Source organism: Corythoichthys intestinalis, chromosome 13, assembly GCF_030265065.1.
Source record: "Corythoichthys intestinalis isolate RoL2023-P3 chromosome 13, ASM3026506v1, whole genome shotgun sequence".
In the NCBI taxonomy this organism is placed as follows: Eukaryota; Metazoa; Chordata; class Actinopteri; order Syngnathiformes; family Syngnathidae; genus Corythoichthys; species Corythoichthys intestinalis.
The window spans coordinates 9,471,504-9,490,014 of NC_080407.1; the positions used below are offsets into that span (position 1 = coordinate 9,471,504).

General features: G+C 39.8%; 3 protein-coding genes across 4 annotated transcripts; 2 read left to right on the forward strand and 1 right to left on the reverse strand.

Annotated features, from left to right (window-relative positions):
- The first annotated feature begins 252 nt into the window (after window positions 1-252).
- On the forward strand, window positions 253-6,953 carry pmpcb (peptidase, mitochondrial processing subunit beta). Its single transcript, XM_057855319.1, has 13 exons — window positions 253-408; window positions 566-688; window positions 751-837; window positions 964-1,093; window positions 4,541-4,739; window positions 4,810-4,889; window positions 5,275-5,381; window positions 5,445-5,588; window positions 5,654-5,814; window positions 5,894-5,979; window positions 6,049-6,137; window positions 6,344-6,419; window positions 6,477-6,953. Exons 1-13 carry the CDS (start codon window positions 325-327, stop codon window positions 6,539-6,541), a joined length of 1,431 nt encoding a protein of 476 aa, XP_057711302.1. The 5' UTR covers window positions 253-324; the 3' UTR covers window positions 6,542-6,953.
- Window positions 6,545-18,425, reverse strand: dnajc2 (DnaJ (Hsp40) homolog, subfamily C, member 2). 2 transcript variants are annotated; one of them, XM_057855317.1, is made up of 15 exons: window positions 18,282-18,425; window positions 13,642-13,832; window positions 11,574-11,649; window positions 11,408-11,506; window positions 11,112-11,334; window positions 9,194-9,259; window positions 9,027-9,118; window positions 8,825-8,946; window positions 8,447-8,596; window positions 8,207-8,365; window positions 7,947-8,131; window positions 7,352-7,452; window positions 7,179-7,289; window positions 6,790-6,950; window positions 6,545-6,710 (listed from the first exon to the last, which is right to left on the reverse strand). In XM_057855317.1, exons 1-15 carry the CDS (start codon window positions 18,400-18,402, stop codon window positions 6,642-6,644), a joined length of 1,926 nt encoding a protein of 641 aa, XP_057711300.1. In that variant the 5' UTR covers window positions 18,403-18,425; the 3' UTR covers window positions 6,545-6,641. The 2 variants fall into 2 exon arrangements, with proteins under 2 accessions (XP_057711300.1, XP_057711301.1); XM_057855318.1 differs by lacking the exon at window positions 18,282-18,425 and adding an exon at window positions 14,231-14,446.
- On the forward strand, window positions 14,978-16,031 carry LOC130928614 (26S proteasome regulatory subunit 7). Its single transcript, XM_057855320.1, has 5 exons — window positions 14,978-15,158; window positions 15,374-15,411; window positions 15,491-15,572; window positions 15,736-15,835; window positions 15,896-16,031. The coding sequence occupies exons 1-5, from the start codon at window positions 15,089-15,091 to the stop codon at window positions 16,029-16,031; spliced, it is 426 nt and encodes a 141-aa protein (XP_057711303.1). The 5' UTR covers window positions 14,978-15,088.
- Window positions 18,426-18,511: the final 86 nt, after the last annotated feature.

Here is an 18,511-nt window from a genome sequence, read left to right on the forward strand (position 1 = left end):
TCAAAATCGTTTAAAATTGAGCAAACTAGATATTTCAAAGTACAGGTACCGTTGACTACAATTGCCTGAGTCCTCGTTGCTTCGCAGTGTATCAGACATCTAGATTTATAAATGATATCTCGAAAGCTGACGCTTACTTCACGTGGGGCGGCTATTTTTCGGCACAACACATGTCAGACATTTTTAAAATAACACCAGTTACACATAAAGTACTTTGACTCACGTTCACTATTTTATCATTATTTTTTAAAACATTCAGAACAAAGCTTATTGTCTACCGGAAGTGACGTCTCAATCTCCCCTGACTCATTCTGACATAACAATATGGCGGTGTCTTTACGTCTCTTCGCGTCCGCTGGGAAATGTTTACTACGCAGATCATTATTAGAGAAAAATAGGATCAACCGAGTAAGTAAATAATATTTGTTCATACAGAAATATATTGTACACCTATTTTAAGTAATTTGACGCGAGTCACTCAGCTAGGTTTAATAAACTCGAGCACAAATAATGATGTTGCATTCAAGTACAATGTCGGAAACGCTGTTTATCTATTCTTTCGTAGTTCAGACTCTTATCTACACAAGCCGCTCACCAAGTAGCTTTAAATGTACCTGAAACTAAGGTGACCACTTTGGAAAATGGGCTACGTGTGTCTTCTGAGGACTCCGGTCTTTCCACGTGTACAGTAAGTTTCAAGTTACCTTGACATATTGTCCATATATTGACTCTGTAAAATACATTTTTCAGGTCGGCCTGTGGATTGACGCTGGCAGTCGTTATGAGAACGAGAGAAATAACGGCACAGCTCATTTTCTGGAGCACATGGCATTTAAGGTGAGACAGCCAACCCACAAATTGTCCACTGTTACTGTAACCAGGAAATCAAACCAGGATAATTGTGCTCTTATAAAGTCTGGTTCATCCTTGTGTGCAATTTCCATCCTCTATTTTCTGTGTCAGGGCACCAGAAAACGCTCACAGCTGGACCTGGAGTTAGAAATTGAGAACATGGGTGCACACCTAAACGCGTACACATCCCGGGAACAGACAGTGTATTATGCTAAAGCCTTCTCAAAGGATCTTCCACAAGGTAAACTATAGAACATTTTAATATAAATCATGGTCATTCTGTATGTCAGTTTAAAGGAATCAGGCATGAAAATGGGTCAGGGGTTAAAAAGGTGAGAAGGAAATATGTTCCGGTACACTGTACAACCCAACAAAATATTGAGCTCTGTCGACCCACACTGTGTTTCAGCAGGGCTGTGCAGAGACCGGTGGAGGGGCGGGTGCTCGTAGATTAAAAGGGGCACATGAACAAGTACTAAATACACCTTAAAACAACATAACTTCAATTTTAACCAGCTTTAGATAATAATTGGCTGCAACTGTGACATACTTTAATTGGGAGGGGGCAACAGTGAATAGAAATCAACACTTTCTGGCTGTGACTCAGTCAGTCTGCCTCTTTTCTTCCTTCAACCTCTGCATCAACACAACAGCACAGTTTTCTCAAAACTATTATTTCATTATTAGACATACTTAACAACTCTACCACCTAATAATTAATAAAGCAATGGCATAAAATCTTATAGAAAAATAACATTGTAATTGTGTTTGTAATTGTAATTTATAACCGACTATCCTCGCAAACTTATTCTTACCATGTGTGCTAATCACCCACCCAGCTGATGAGGTATGCACTGCCTTTAGCAGCTTCATCCAACTTTTTATATCCCTCAATCTCCTTTTCTTACAAGGCATATCTATATAACGAAATATAAATCTTAAAAAAAAATGTAAATTCTGAATAAATACACGCACAAAAAAAAATGAGGGGGGGGGGGGCGCTACTTCGCAGTTTTTACTTATTGTGGCGGGTTCTGGTCCCCATTAACCGTGAAAAACGAGGGATCATTGTATTTCTGAAAAGCTTTAAGAAGCAAGAATCACTCCACCACTCGTCGGGGCCGGTGTTGTGCCGACACTGGCCGTCAGCTCAAGTCCCAGCCGAAAATAAGGCGTCTCAGGCGGACGACGGGAGCGATGCTTAGCGCCCCCCTCCATCTGAGAGCATGCCGCATAATTTGACTCAACAGTGCGTTTATTCGTTTATATTACCGCTAAATACACAAGCTTGACGCCAATTTAACGGGAGCTATTTTTCACGAGAGATTTGGCTAGCTCTGGCAGTGTTCAACGCAAGCTGCAACGAATGGCAGTAACTTTATTATATCGCAAAATATGAAAACGACTGAAACCATGACTCACCAAATTCAATCTGCTGGCAAATACAGGCAAGTGTATGCTGCGCTCAGGTCTGCCACGGTGTGGATAAGGTCTGATTTTTGTTTTCGCAGCTTTGCAATGCAACCAAAGGCTCTCCAAGCACTCCATGTACACGTAAAGAGTGCGCGCGATTGGAATTAGAGATTTCCCGATCCGGAATATTATATTATAATATCCGGATATTTGGATCGGATTGGACGCCGATATGGGCAAAAAAATGCGCATTGGTATCGGATCGGCCGACACGGAAAAATTCCGATCCAGACTTCCGATCCAGTTTTTTTGAAACCCCGGTCTGGGTTTTAAAGCGCACCGATATACATAATCCATTCCAGTTTTTGCGTCTGTTTCCCTAAAATCCGGTCCGCATTTTACGGCACTCCTTCGACACACTGCATTACAGTCTCCCAATTAACCGAGAGACTTTATCGGTAAAAATGTCAGCTGTGTGGGATCATTTCACCTTAAAAGGACGACAAAGACGAAGAGCCAGAGTGCAACATATGCTACAATAAAGTCAAGCGTGGTGGTAAAGCTTTTTAAGAAGTTTTAATACAAACAACCTAATCAAGCATTTAGCGACAATATAAGAAGTATGTTAAGAAAACTGAAGACAAAAGGAAAGGTCACACGCAACTAACACTGGCAGAAACTTTTGCTATGCGTGACAAACTGGCACTCGACAGTTCCAAAGCCCAGGGAATAACAAGAGGCATTGGCGAAGAATTCATTCTGGATGACGAGCCATTATCTCTCGTGAGTAAAGACGCACCATCCAACACTTTTATGCTGCATTCCAGAGAAGTGGGAAGTCGGATTTATCCCACTCGGATGGTACCAGTTCCGACCTCAAAGCGTTCCAAGCAAATGTAAACAACAAAGATGGCTGATTGCGACGAGGTGTTTTTTATTTTGGCCATCCATAGACATTTTGACCTCCAGCGAACTTGTCTTCCAATAAGCGATCACATAGTAGAGGAAAAACGACGGCTGCGTTATTGCCCACACTGTAAACTGCCTTTTTTTTTTTAGTTACATCCTTTGCTGATCGTCAATATAAAAACATAGCACAACAATGCTATGGAATGCAGCATAAACATCATGCTTGTCTAATAGATATCATATGTATATAGAACTAGATGCAAAAGACTCGACGCCGTTAGCAACACCTGCATTGAAAACTACGTGCGTTAGTAAACAGCCGCCATCTTAAAGCAGGAGACTTCCCTTGTAGGCTGTTGTAGTGAACCTTCCAAGCGAACCTACCGGTAATTAACTTTTTATCTAAAATACTCCTAAATCGGCAAAATCTTGACTTGAATCTATCTTCAAAACAGTTTTAAAACTTTCTCATGTCAAAAGTAGACAGAAGGGAAATGATGGAATAGCGGGAGCAATTTTAACAACTTTAACAGTTGATTCGCAAAATTTAATTAATTGAATGTAGTTTAAAGCTGCTGATACAGAATGGGGACTTGAGTATTTTATTTACTGTTTTAAAATGGTACCTTGATACTGAAATAGTCGTTTATTTAAACCTGAGAGGCTTTTTATACAATTTTTGTAACTAATGCATGAAACATTTAAAGCATCTAATAGCTTGGGAAGTTTGTGGGATTTTCCACTGACAGTTTACAATATTATTTGCACGTTTTACTGACTATGCCATTTCTGTTTGTTATTTAGAATGTTTTGTGTTTGTCACTGAATAAACAGGTCAGTTTCTTGTTACCAACCATTGTGTGTTATTCAGACTCACCTAATTCAGCTGGCTAGTTGTTATCAAGAGTGCTAAAACGCTTTTCAACATGAGTCTGACAACGTAAGTAAGGAGGCTAAATAACTTTAATACATGCTCCGATAGGCCGGTATCGGCCATTATCAGTATCGGATCGGAAGTGCAAAAACCTGGATCGGGACATCCCTAATTGGAATAATAGAACGCAGTTTGGGCCGATGATTAGTTCTCGTCAGCGAAGCATCTAGAAGGATTTGCTGACTGTCCAAGTGTCACTTTTTTAAAGGACCGATTTCTGAATTGCTCAGTTTACTTACCAAGCTAATCACGATGATAATAATAATTAATTAAATAAAATTTCCCGACACCCCCCACTTCCCAAAAATAATTTCTCCTCGGATCTACGCAATTCACGTAGGTCACCATTTTTTACTTCAAAACAGCAAATTTCGCCGAAAGGTGAGAGATTTTCATGCCTGAGAAATGATTTTTATCTGTTTTTTGGAAAAGCTGTCGAGATCCTAGCTGACATCATCCAGAACAGCACACTAGGCGAAGCGGAGATCGAGCGTGAACGGGGTGTGATACTCCGGGAGATGCAGGAAGTGGAGACCAATCTTCAGGAAGTGGTTTTTGATTACTTGCATGCTACAGCATACCAGTCCACGGCGCTGGGGAGGACCATCCTGGGTCCTACAGAGAATATCAAGTACGGAATTTGTCATCGTATCGAAACGTACAGACTTTTCATGCGATTTTCCCGATTTGTTACCTTGCAGGACGATAAATAGAGGAGATCTGGTTGAGTATATTACAACCCACTACAAAGGTCCGAGAATAGTACTGGCAGCAGCTGGAGGTGAGTACTACTACTTTGTCCTCCATAACTAGCTAAACAGCTAGCTTGTACGCCTGAGATAAAGCTAACATTAGTACTGTTCTGTAACCATGTTACTGTGAGTATGTCCAGCAACAATCAATAACAAATTATGTCAAATTTACCTGGAATATTTAAGCAAAATATCCATCATAGCTAGCTAAACAGATAGCTTTTCCTCCTGAGAAAAAGCGAACATTAGTACAGATTTTTAAAAACATTTTGAAGCCAAAATGTCCTCCAATTCTGGAATCTCCGAGGAACAGCTATTTAAAAAGCTAACATTAGCACGGATTTGCAACTTTTACTGTGATTACCAACTCTAGAATGAACCTTACATGTTCGTGTTTTTGGATATTCAAAATAGGAGTTTCTCACAATGAGCTAATTGATCTAGCCAAGTATCACTTTGGTAAGCTCCCTGGCCGATACGCTGCCGATGTGCCGCCGGCGTGTCCCTTCACAGGAAGTGAGGTATGTACGGTATATAGCAGCCATTTTGGATCCAGTAGTAAGACAACTACTGAATCATTTTAGATTCGCGTGCGCGACGACAAAATGCCGTTGGCGCATATCGCTATTGCCGTGGAGGCTGTTGGCTGGTCTCATCCTGATACTATTCCCCTTATGGTGGCCAATACGCTCATTGGGAACTGGGATCGGTCATTTGGCGGAGGAGTTGTGAGTACTGTTGTTCTAAACATACTCCTGTTCATTTTTTTAACAACTTGTTCGACATATATCAGAATCTTTCCAGTAAATTAGCTCAGATGGCCTGTCAGGGGAACCTATGCCACAGCTTCCAGTCCTTCAACACCTGCTACACTGACACAGGCCTTTGGGGGCTGTACATGGTGTGTGAACCCGGCACTATCAACGACATGATGCACTTTACTCAGAAAGAATGGTGCGGTGACTCGTAAAAGTTGACCACATGAAGTATTGTAATCAATTTCCAACAATATTTTTGGGCGGAATTCTTTCAGGATGTCACTTTGTACCAGTGTAACTGAAGCCGAGGTGGCACGAGCAAAGAATCTCCTCAAGACCAACATGTTACTGCATCTTGATGGTAATGTATTTTTATATTTTTGTAGCGCTAATGCAGGGAATCATAGGCTTGATTGTTTTGTCTTTCTAGGCTCCACCCCTATCTGCGAGGACATCGGTAGACAAATGTTGTGCTACGGTCGTAGAATCCCTTTGCATGAGCTTGAAATTCGAATTGACGTAAGTGAATGGAGTCAAATCTCTAAATACATTTACATATATAGCTAGCTAGCTATATTGATCTTTTTTCAGGGAAATTCAAGAATTGATGGACCTCACACTGACCACGAGCATCTAACAAGCTAGCTAGCTATATCAATCCATTTTCAGGTTCTATACTATGATTTTCCAATTTTTACAAGGCTCACCAATTTGTTTTTCAACAGGCTATCGATGCTGACACCATCAAGGACGTGTGCACCAAATACATCTTTAACAAAGCTCCCGCCATCGCAGCTGTTGGTACGTCGCCCGATTTGTTCTTATCATGAGCTACGCTAATCCGCTTCACTCTTTCAGGTCCGATTGAGCAGCTTCCCGACTACAACCAGATCCGCGGCGGAATGTTTTGGATGAGGAACTGAGCGGTCAACTGGATATTTTTGTCCTTTTAATTCATTTCGTATAAAATAAAGATCAACGCCATACCATTAGAATATTTAAGATACTATTGTCTTTGTGTTGTCATTTTTTACTCTTGCTAGCGACTTGGTCTTGCGCGGCTTTCTTGGCTTTAACCATCTCCACCAGTTCCTGTGAGATAAATGAAAAATCTCATGTCGAATGTGGAAAATTGATAGTAAATTACACTGAAATTGACGGTTCATCTCACCTTGTATCTCTTCATACAGTCTTTCTTGTTTCTCCCTGGGACTGAGTCGGCTATCTTCTCCCACCGTTCAGGTGTGCTGACGGGGTATGTCTTGAGGGCCTGTTCTAGAAGCTTCTGTTCTTCTGTGGTCCATGGGGCTGGACTTCCATCACCACCTGGGGCTGGAATAATTCAATTCTTATTTGTATGACAAATAAAGGACCAATATGGGATTTTCAAAGGACGATGTCGATGCCAGTTTTTAAAAAAATTCAGCCGATGCCTAAAGCAGATTTATAAAACACTATCTGATGTAGTCATATTCTTTTATAACACTGGCCACTAGATGGTGCAAAACAAAGATCCTCACCCAAACTGTAGTCTCAAACATGCTTTTATTGTCAAGTTACCTTCAAACCTCTCTGAAGGCACCGCGTTGTCCACAGTGGGTGGCACGGCATTATGTTCCTTCTTGAATTTCTCGAAAGCTTTTCTGTTGATGTCGTCTTTCTGTAAAGGATCTGAAGAACCGCGGTTTCAAGGTTTAAAGATGTGCTAGATTTCACATTCACAAAATATTTACCGAGTCGTTGCAAACTCTTGGCTTTGTTGATGACATCTTTGGCCGTCCTTTTCATGCCACTCGTCGAGTGTATATTCATATAGTTGGCGATAACTTCCCATCTGAAAATAATTCCTTATTGAAAATTTGAAGGTCTTTGCAATGTTTTTAAAAGGAATAAAGCTACAATTTTGTCTCTAGCTAGGTAGTTGTTTACAACCTGTTTAGCTTGAAGCTAAAAACACAAGTTGAGGTTTGTTGCCAAAACTGTTCAAAGGAATTTTTTTATCGCTGTACAGGGCACAGTAATACTGTATTTTCAAAAGCTAGCTAGTTGAGGTTTGTTGTCACAACAGTTCAAAGGATTTGTCACTGTACAGGGCCCTTGTTTTTCACCAAAATGTCAAGAAATTTTCATCAAAACAACCATTTTCACCAAAACTGAGCCTTTTATTAGTAAAACTTTACAATTTTTTACCGAAATGTCCCAAATTTTCACCAAAAACTATGTTAAAGTGGTCCCCGGAGGTTTACCTGCCAAAGCAAAGCTACCATCGCAATTTATCCAGAAATTCAATTTTTTAGTTTTGTGTTGCAATTCTCACGACTAAAATACCTTGCGTTGGTTCCAGCTGGGAAGAGGTTGACCGCCTTAATAAGCAGCTGAAGATCTTCCTCATTCCAGCCTTTCCCGCCACCCCCTCCACCTCCTCCGCTAGCCTGGTCCCCACTCCTTGACGCCTGCATGGCCTGAACTTCAGCGTCTCGCTCCTTCTGGAGCTTTGCGTTCACCTCCTGCACCTGAGATGCAAGAATGAAGTTGCCATTTTTTTTTTTTTTTTTTTTTTTTAAATCTCAAACCTTTTCATTTTCTACCTGCTTCTCTACTGCAATCTTACTGTCCTCCTTTGAGGCTGAGGCTAGTATTTCATTGAGGGACTGCAGACTTGTGAGTTCCAGTCTATCGCAGAGCTTCTCCACTTCCTCCATCATTTTCACATTTTCAGCTTCATTGTCAGCAAAATAATTCCAGTTCTGTGGCGTGAGAGATAACAAAAAAAAAAAACGTTGGTAGATTTGCAGCAAATTCTTCAGATTTGGAGGTGGGAATCAAACCTTGCAGGTTGTCCTGAGCTTCTGCCTCTCCTTTTTAATGGCTTTCTTCTGGATCTCCTTCTCTTTTTTGGCTAGCTGGGCCGCCTGCTTGGCTTCTTCATCTTCTTTCTCCTTAGCCAATCGAGCAGCCTCCATCTCAGCTTGTCGGGCCTAAAAAAAAACAAAACAAAATTATGATGATCCTCAACTAGTTTCCATTAGGAGTGGGACAATATATCGCAATACTATGTAGCCCAAAATCTTCCATTAGAATAGACCCAAAATGTACAAGAAGTGAGACGAAATCAACAGAAAGTGACCCGGAAATGTCTAATAGTCATAAACTCTTTCCTGTTGTTTTTCTGTTTAGTGGTTGTTTTGTCGAATATCCTGACTTACACGCTCCTTTTCCTCCTGCTCTCGCTTCTTGGCTTCGGCCTTTGCTTTCTTCTCAGACTCCTTCCGGGCTTTTTCATCGTCTTTGAACTTCTTTATCCGAGGATCGCAACTGTAGGCGGCGTCTGTGACGGACAAACGCAACGGAGGTTGACTTTGGCCATGGCGGCGAGCGACAACTTTGCAGGATCTGCCGTCTCTGTACCAACTAGTGTTCGTATTCTGTTCATTTCCTCTTTCTTCCTCTGAGCTCTGGAGGCCCGATTTTGCTTTTCAATCCATCTCCTCTCATCTCGACTAGATGGGGAAAGATAAAAAGGTTTGTCAGACACGGAGGGGTTAACAAACAGGCCTACAAATTGGTTGGTTTACCATTCAGCCTTTTCCTTTTCCTCTTCATCTAAGTATGAGAATTCCCTCCATGAATCGAAATTGTACCTATGACAACAAAAATATGTTGAAATTAATTGTAGGTAAATGTGGTGATCATATAACTCCTAGAAAATTGAACAACTTGCAATTGTCGAGGTAGACTGCTGACCACAAGTATTGGCACCCCTGCAATTTTGTCAGATAAAGCTCAATTGCTTCCAGAAAATGATTTCAATTAAGAATGCTTTGGTAGTAATATCTTCATTTATTTTGCTTGCAATGAAATAACATAAGAGAATGGGAAAAAAAAACATTACCATTTTACACACAACTCCAAAAATGGGCCGGAAAAAAGTATTGGCACCCTTTGAAAAATCATGTGATGCATCTCTAATTTATGTAGTTAACAGCATCTGTTACTTACCTGTGGCACATAACAGATGGTGGAAAAAAACTAAATCACACTTGCAGCCAATTAAAATGGATTAAAGTTGACTCAACCTCAGTTCTGTGTCCTTGTGTGTACCACATTGAGCATGGAGAAAAGAAAGAAGACCAAAGAACTGTCTGAGGACTTGAGAAGAAAAATTGTGCGGAAGCATGGGCAATCTCAAGGGTACAAGTCCATCTCCGAAGACATGACTGTTCCTATGTCTACTGCACGCAGAGGACCTCCCTCAGAGGTCACGGGTCTTCCAGCAGGACAATGACCCAAACATACTTCAAAAAGCACTAGAAAATGGTTTGAGAGAAAGCACTAGAGACTTCGAAAGTGGTCAGCAATAAGTCCAGACCTGAATCCCAAAGAACTCCTGTGGAGGGACCTGAAAATGGCAGTTTGGAGAAGGCAACCTTCAAATCTCAGAGCCCTGGAGCAGTTGGCCAAAGAAAAATGGTCTAAAATTCCAGCAGAGCATTGTAAGAAACTCACTGATGGATACCGGAAACGGTTGTTCGCAGTTATTTTGTCTATAGGTTGTGCTACCAAGTATTAGACTGAGGGTGCCAATACTATTGTCCGGTCCATTTTGGAATTTTGTGTAAAATGATCATGATTTAATTTTTGTCATTCTCTCTTGTTTTTTTTCATTGTAAACAAAATAAAAGAATATATTACCACCAAAGCATTTGTAATTGCTATCATTTTCTGGGAGAAATTGAGCATTATCTGACAGAATTGCAGGAGTGCCAATACCGTATTGGCCCGAATATAAGACGGTGCTTTTTCATTGAAATAAGACTGAAAAAGTGGGAGTCATCTTATATTCGGGGTCTAGACATTATACCCATTCACGACGCTAGATGGCGCCAGATATCATTGAAGCGAATGCTTAACTTGAGGAGTATTGTTCTGTTATGACAGATCTCAGCCACTCTCAAGTTTAACCAGTTTGCATTATTTTATTGCAGTGTTTTTCCCTTATTCAGATTTGTTTCAAGACTAGTTACAGTTAGACCTCACTTTGATGGTTAATGCAGTTATTGCAATTTTGTTGTTTTATCACAAAACATTGGTTTATTTACATTTCAAAAACCAGAAGCCATTCATTTACGAATGTGATTGCACTTTAGTTTACATATATAATGTTCAGATACTAAGATTTGAATGTGGCAAAATAACATTGTTTTTCCTCTCAAATATATTGTTATAACCATTTGTTTCAGATGCACTGTAATTATTTTCTGTATAAAAATTAATTAGGTGTTCAAAAAGTCTTTTTTCAAACTTGAGTCTTGAAAAAGAGGGGGTCGTCTTATAATCAGGGCCGTCTTATATTCGGGCCAGTACGGTCCTTTTGGCCAGCATTGTAGCATTTGTGACCCCCCGAGTGGCCAAACTCTTCACAAATATCATTTTTCCGTTCCAACGACAAGCTGCTCTTTCTACAACAACGAATGAGTTTCTGATAAAACCTACCAAAATGAGTAGAAGTTATCCACTTCTTCGAAGGAAGACTCGATCGACCCGAGTTTGGGCACGTGCTTTTTGGTGGACCATCTGGAATTCCGCTCAAAAACTGCAGGAAACACCTGGAAAAAGTTTTCTTTGCCTTCGCTTTTGGACGGTACGCTGTTGTCGAATGTGGGATCCACGCTGTCAAAGGCTCGCCTCTTTACCGGGTCGGAGAGTGTTTCTACAGCTGTTGTCCGAAAACAGTAGGAGAGCCACATGAACGGAAACTCCCGATTTAAATATATCGTACAGCAATATACCTTTAGTTATACACGTGAAATAATCATTGTCGCCTTCTGAAATCTGCTCTCCTGCAGCTTTCCTTTTGTCAGGATGGTGCTTTAACACAATGGCTTTGTCTGGTGAGAAACAGACTAGTCGGTTTCACGCCGGGCGAAAAGGTACAGAGCACAGAAGCATACTTACGGGCAGCTTTGATTTGTTTCTGAGTAGCTTTGTATCTCAAGTGCGGAAGACCGAGGACGGCGTAGTGATCTTGATTCTAGGCAAAAAATACAGAGAAATGTGAAAGCTAAAGGTGATAAAACAGAATGTTCAAAGTCAGCAACCATCAGATGAAGTCACTCATTTGTGCTACGTTTGTGTCGGTTTGTGCTTTAAAAAGTATCGTTTGTGCTGCTATCGCATTTGAGATATTTTCAGTTCTTTTGCAGACATCTGAGGTCAACCGGCCCCCATTTTGAGCTAAATTGGCAACAACAAAAAAAGGGTGTCAATTTTGCTGTGAAAATTTTCATTTGCACCGCAAGAGTTTTGTAGAAATTCTACTTCTAATTTATTGTCACAACTAACTGTTCAAAGGATTTTTATTGTCACTGTACAGGGCACAGTAACATTGTATTACAGATAGCTAGCTTTTAGCTAAAACATGAGTTGTCAAAGGATTTTTATTGTAACTGTACAAGGCAGAGTAAAAATGTTTTCCGAAAGCTAGCTAGTTGCTTGTTAGCCGTTTACCTTTTAGCTAAAAACATGAGTTGAGGTTTGTTGTCTGTTCATTTGCTGTCACTCTCCCCTTTCAAACGGATTGGATGTCTACTAGTGATAAACTCATCCCAATTCATAGCAGAAGCTTGTTTTTCCGTTTATTACATGTATAATAATTTCTTGACCCATGTATCGATAATAGTTGAATCGCCATATCGTGACACTATCTTTATCGTGAGCCTTGTATTGCAAATCGTATCGTATCGTGAGGTACCCAGAGATTCGACTCGTTTTCGCTGAAAAATAATCAAGCGGCTTGTCAATGTGATCGGGGTGTAATGTCTTTAAGTGACGGCCTAATTGATTTGGATCCCGCTGTCCGCTGCAAACATTTTTACACACAGTAAACGGACTGGTCTTTCCTAGTCTCCAACTGTCTTCTTTTCTGTGTGCTCTTATTCTGTTCAAAAATACACTCTGAAAATGAGAGCGCCTCTGCCACCTACTGAGTGGGTGTCCAAGTACACTTTATTCTCATACGGCAAAAAATTATGTTTCCCCAAGGTCACATGCGCCACCCCCCTCTCACCAGGGCTCTGCGCCCCACTATTTGAGAAGTACTGGAATAGGGTGGTGGTTGAACTCTAGAGGACTTTAAAAAATGTAATAACTACAAAACCGTGGCAGCACAAACGTAGACATCATTTTTATTTAAATTTGCATCTGATGGGAGGGGCCAACTACACGGAGGTAAGTTAGCGGGGCTCGGCCTTGGGGTGTAGCTAGTCATTTGTGTTAAAATGCAGAATTATAAATATTTTCAACAAAATTTAACAAGGATAATGTTGTGATTTACACTTGTGGGCCAGTTAATAATGTTAACCCTTAATGCCTGCAACATGAAGCAATTGTCAAGAGAATCCCAAAACTTAAAAAATAAGGTCCTAATGGTACTTTTTTCAAATTTGTAGAAAAAGATAAATAAAAATGAATATGTGTAATAAGCGCTCTAATATCTATAACCCTAGCTAAATCCAGATTTTTTCCCCCTCATGGAACCTGCAGATGAATGTTTTGACTTGCATCATTTTTTTTTTAAATTTCAAAATTCTAAATAAGTCTCAAAATAATGAAATTCTGAGTGTATCAAAAGTGATTCTGAGTGTATCAAAAAGTGATACACTAGGCTAGAAGGGGTTTAATATGTGAAATGCATATTTGATTTTTTTATTACTAACATTACAACACAATTTTATCATTTTAATATCACTCTCGACATTTCTGTGTACTAGTTACCTTCCTAGAGCGTCTAAACTACTTCTAAAGCATTTTATTTATCTTTATGAGGCGTGTCTGTGACTCAAAACAATTGTCGTTCAAGATAAAAGACGTGGAAAGAAGCATAAATGTGAAAAAATTTATACACTGAAACCCAAAATGCCACCCAAAAGTAGGCACCTGGAAACGAAAAATAAATATAATTTTTACCGTGTATGTTCATACTCTGGCACTTTTTGTATTCTTGTGGTTTGTAATGTTAACATACCTTACAGTCCTTTGGATCAAGTGTTCGGAGTTTTGGATGCTCTTCTAGCTGAAAGTCCTCATCATCAGACTCCTCGGAGGATGACGACTCCTCTTCCAACTCCTGGAAGGAGGTCGACACGTTCCTGTTTCTCCTCTTCACAAAGGCTTCGAACCAGCGACCCACAGGTTCGACTCGAACCAGCACGGAAGCTAATGGAGGGAAGCAATTCCAAATTATTATACTCATACAATACTCACTTTATTGCAACTACTTGACAAATATACAAAAGTACACAAAGTTGTGTAGTACTTATTATATAATGAATGAAAAAGGACATTTTATAATGATGAACAGATAATATTGGGCTAATAACAATGTCAGGTTAAAAAAAATCACTGCAGCATGTTCAGGCAGGAGGGGGTTGCTGTTATGTAACTATGTGTATCACTCATACACATACAGAAACACATCTACAAAGAATCTTTTTTTTTTTTGGTATTAGCTCAATGTTTACCGTTTGCTTTCAAACACATTGCTAACAAGTATGCTAACAAACTCTATTATGGTAGCTCAGCAGGCTGTGGCCTCGTAGTCATTCAATTCTTACCGGCAACCGCTTTAAACACAGTCGTTTCATCGCCGTTCACCGCTTCTAATATCATTTTCAGAAGGATAGCTAGACAAACATTCGAGAGTCGCAATATTACAATGTTATATTTCTAGAGGTGCAACAAATTTCGGCCCGTTTAATTATACACCACATGGGCATCCATTAAAAAGAACACATTCGTGGAAAAACTCCAGATGTCACTTAGTAAAACGTTCCGTGTTACCTTAGGCACCCGTGAATATTTTGGTCCGCTTCGACAAAGTGGAAAATTAACCAAAACAGAGTAATTACACTCCTAAATAACCATTATTTTTACTAGTTTATTGTTGATTTAAAAAAATATGGATATATATATATTTTTTAATTTGTGCAAACAGTTAAAATAATTACGTTAGCCAAAAGCACTTCATGTCCACCTACCAAAACGCAACCGCATAATTTCGATGTAATAAATCATTTTAAATATCTGATGAATTAATTTTTACTTAAATATAATGTCTATACGTTATTAATTAGCATAAACGATTACACACAAAAAAAAAAGCAACAATTGTTCTTAAAATAACACCATAACTTACTTCCTTTTCGGTGACGGAAGTGCAAAGCTGCTAATCGTACAAATGACCAGCGTGATAGTTTAAAACACCAAAATACTTTTAAATAAATGAATATTGGTTTCTTAAAACTGTATTTTTAAGTAATTATAAAAGTAATTAATGTTTATACAACAATTATAATTAAGTGTACCTGAAATAACACGCCATTTACTTCCGGTCCGTCGACGGAAACACAAAGCTGCTGTGTAATCGTACGATTTAGCTGTGCGATAGTTAGACAACAGAATCCTTCCTCAAAATGCCGGATTATCTAGGAGATGACCAAAGAAAGACAAAGGAAGAGGACAAGGATGACTCCCCAATCAGAGGTATAATTTATAAAAGCTTTAAACAAGCGACGGCCTGTGTTTCAGAGGAATTTTAGCATTAGCAGTTTCGCTAACGTTACCTTACGTCTGTAGAAGCTATATATGATAATTGACGAATAACTTCATTCTGTAGTAACATTTTTGGAGATTATTTGCAAAATCACGTCAATACAAACTAATTCCAATTAACTGACATTGTGTTGTCTTTCGTATAGCTTTGGATGAAGGAGACATCGCTCTACTGAAGACATACGTAAGTTTTCAACACAAAATTACTAATTAATAAATATATTATGTATTTTGAGACCTCCGCAACTGTTTCGCATCACCAGGGTCAAAGCACTTACTCCAGACAGATAAAACAAGTGGAAGATGACATTCAACAGCTGCTCAAAAAGATCAACGAGCTTACAGGTGATTTTAAACGCACCATATAGTGCCTTAACATATTCATAATTAGGGATTGGAACATCTGGGTACATCATTAGATGATTTGCGATACAAGGCTCGCGCATATCGATAACCTTGTGGGCTACAAACTATCACATTCCTAACATAGTAATTAACTGGTAAACAGGTATTAAAGAGTCAGATACAGGACTGGCGCCACCTGCTCTTTGGGATCTGGCTGCTGACAAGCAGACCCTTCAAAGTGAACAACCCCTTCAAGTTGCAAGGTAAAGTCATATAAGTTATATCATAATTTTTTCCAAGTTTATTGTTTTTTTCCTCCACAGATGCACAAAGATCATCAACGCAGACTCCGAGGACCCGAAATACATTATCAATGTCAAACAGTTTGCCAAGTTTGTGGTGGACTTGAGCGACCAGGTGGCCCCGACAGATATCGAGGAGGGCATGAGAGTCGGGTAAGGGGAAAAAAATAAAAAAAATTTCCGGCGAATAAACTCCCAAATTCTTAACCAATTCATTTATCTTCACTTAGAGTTGACCGAAACAAGTATCAGATCCATATCCCGCTGCCTCCTAAAATTGATCCGACCGTCACCATGATGCAGGTTACAAAAACATTAGGTGTCAGTTGTTTCTGAAGTCACATGAAGTACTGTAAACACATCTTTGTTCTCCCGTAGGTGGAGGAGAAACCAGACGTTACCTACAGCGATGTCGGCGGCTGTAAGGAACAGATTGAAAAGCTGAGGGAAGTGGTTGAGACACCTTTGCTCCATGTGAGTTGTTCACATCACACAAAAAAAAAATCCAAAGTCACAATTTAGGGGGAAAATATAAATCATTCACCAAGTTACTTCAAAAGATTTGAATTGTTGCCGAAAACACTAGCTCAACACTACACTGCTAATGCTAACGGCAAGTTACGTTACAGCACTTCTTCTCAACAACAGCCACGTATACCCTTTTCTTCCAGTTTATGGTAATAGTCTGCTCACAAACTGTCCCCTTAGCTAGTTTAGCATTCCCCACATTATTCTGGAGACAAGTTGCTATTTGTGTAATTTAAAAAAAAACTACATCTGAAGGGTTGATAAATTAAGCCAAGGCCTTAAGAAATTATAAATTGGAAAGAATACACACATTTAACAAATTAAATCGTTTCTAATGGTTACTATACTGATTTATTATTATCTTAAGCAAATATATGTTCTAAATAACATTTCAGACAATTTAAAATATATTTTAACATTGCATAAGTAGTAATACCAGCTACATAATTGGGGGGGGGGGGGGGGTTTGACAAGTAGAAACTACAATTTTTGGGGGGATTTCTTGAGAAATTAGAGCAATTCAGGACAGTTTTGGAACCTTTTTTTCTACCCACTAGCCCGAGCGGTTCGTCAACTTGGGCATCGAGCCTCCAAAAGGCGTGCTGCTGTTCGGACCGCCCGGTACTGGTAAGACACTTTGTGCCCGCGCCGTGGCTAACCGAACAGACGCCTGTTTCATCAGAGTCATCGGTTCTGAACTGGTGCAAAAGTATGTCGGCGAGGTGAGCCCACGAAAACTGAATTTAATTTATGTAAATGCAAATAAAATAAATGAGTTTGTTCTTCATCTAGGGAGCCCGGATGGTTCGCGAGCTATTCGAGATGGCCAGAACCAAGAAGGCCTGCCTCATTTTTTTTGATGAAATTGATGCCATTGGAGGTATAGACATTCAATCCAGTCAAAATGAATTGTCTAGCGCCGTCAATGGCAGCTAACATAGACACTATTCTAATGAAAGGTTTTCGTATTAACCTTTTTTAAAAACAACATATGGATTCTGGGTGGGAGCATATCGATAAGGTCATGTAATTACCTGACTAAAGCCTTTAAAAAAATGTTTTTTTTTTTTTTTTTTTAATTTAAACAAATTAGGCGCACGTTTCGATGATGGAGCTGGCGGCGACAACGAAGTGCAGAGGACCATGTTGGAGCTAATCAACCAGCTGGATGGTTTTGATCCGCGTGGTAACATCAAAGTACTGATGGCAACTAACAGACCTGACACTTTGGATCCGGCTCTGATGAGACCAGGCCGTTTGGATAGGAAGATTGAATTCAGTTTGCCTGATCTAGAGGTGGGTAATTCTCACGTTAGCTAACGATTTGATTACCACGCTACGTTACAGGTAGCATGTAAACAGCTAATGCATAAGCTACCATCCATATTTTATTTTCCTATGGCGTTTCCTCCCAGCCAAAACTGTTTGACCCACCGACACTGTTCATACACCATAATGACTGGAATTCTCATGCGTCGCGGGTTTTTTGTGAAAGACAAAAGTGAAATTTCCAAATCACATAAAAAGTTGTATAGATTTTTCTAAAAGTGTACGGTTTGTCCAAAATTTGCCAAAAACAATTCACCATTCATTTCGATAGCAAAAAACTTCCATCCACTCCTATTTATTTCAAACCCATGTGACCTAATATACCAACCATCACCGCTAAGCTGCCATTATAATTTCTCCACATTTAGAATTTTCTATAATTTTTTTCTGTGTTTTAGGGTCGCACTCACATCTTCAAGATTCACGCTCGTTCCATGAGCGTGGAAAGAGACATCCGCTTTGAACTACTCGCTCGACTCTGTCCCAACAGCACAGGTAATAAAGGACCTGAAACGAGTTCAAGTCGACAATCCATCCAAATTCGCCATACCCTTTTCTCTCTCAGGCGCCGAGATCCGCAGCGTGTGCACGGAAGCCGGCATGTTCGCCATCAGGGCTCGCAGGAAGATCGCCACCGAGAAGGACTTCCTGGAGGCAGTCAACAAGGTCATCAAGTCTTATGCTAAGTTCAGTGCCACGCCCAGATATATGACCTACAATTGAGAGGATGCAAGTGTTTTCTAGTTGGTTCATTCTAGGAAAAGTACAAATAAAATGTCT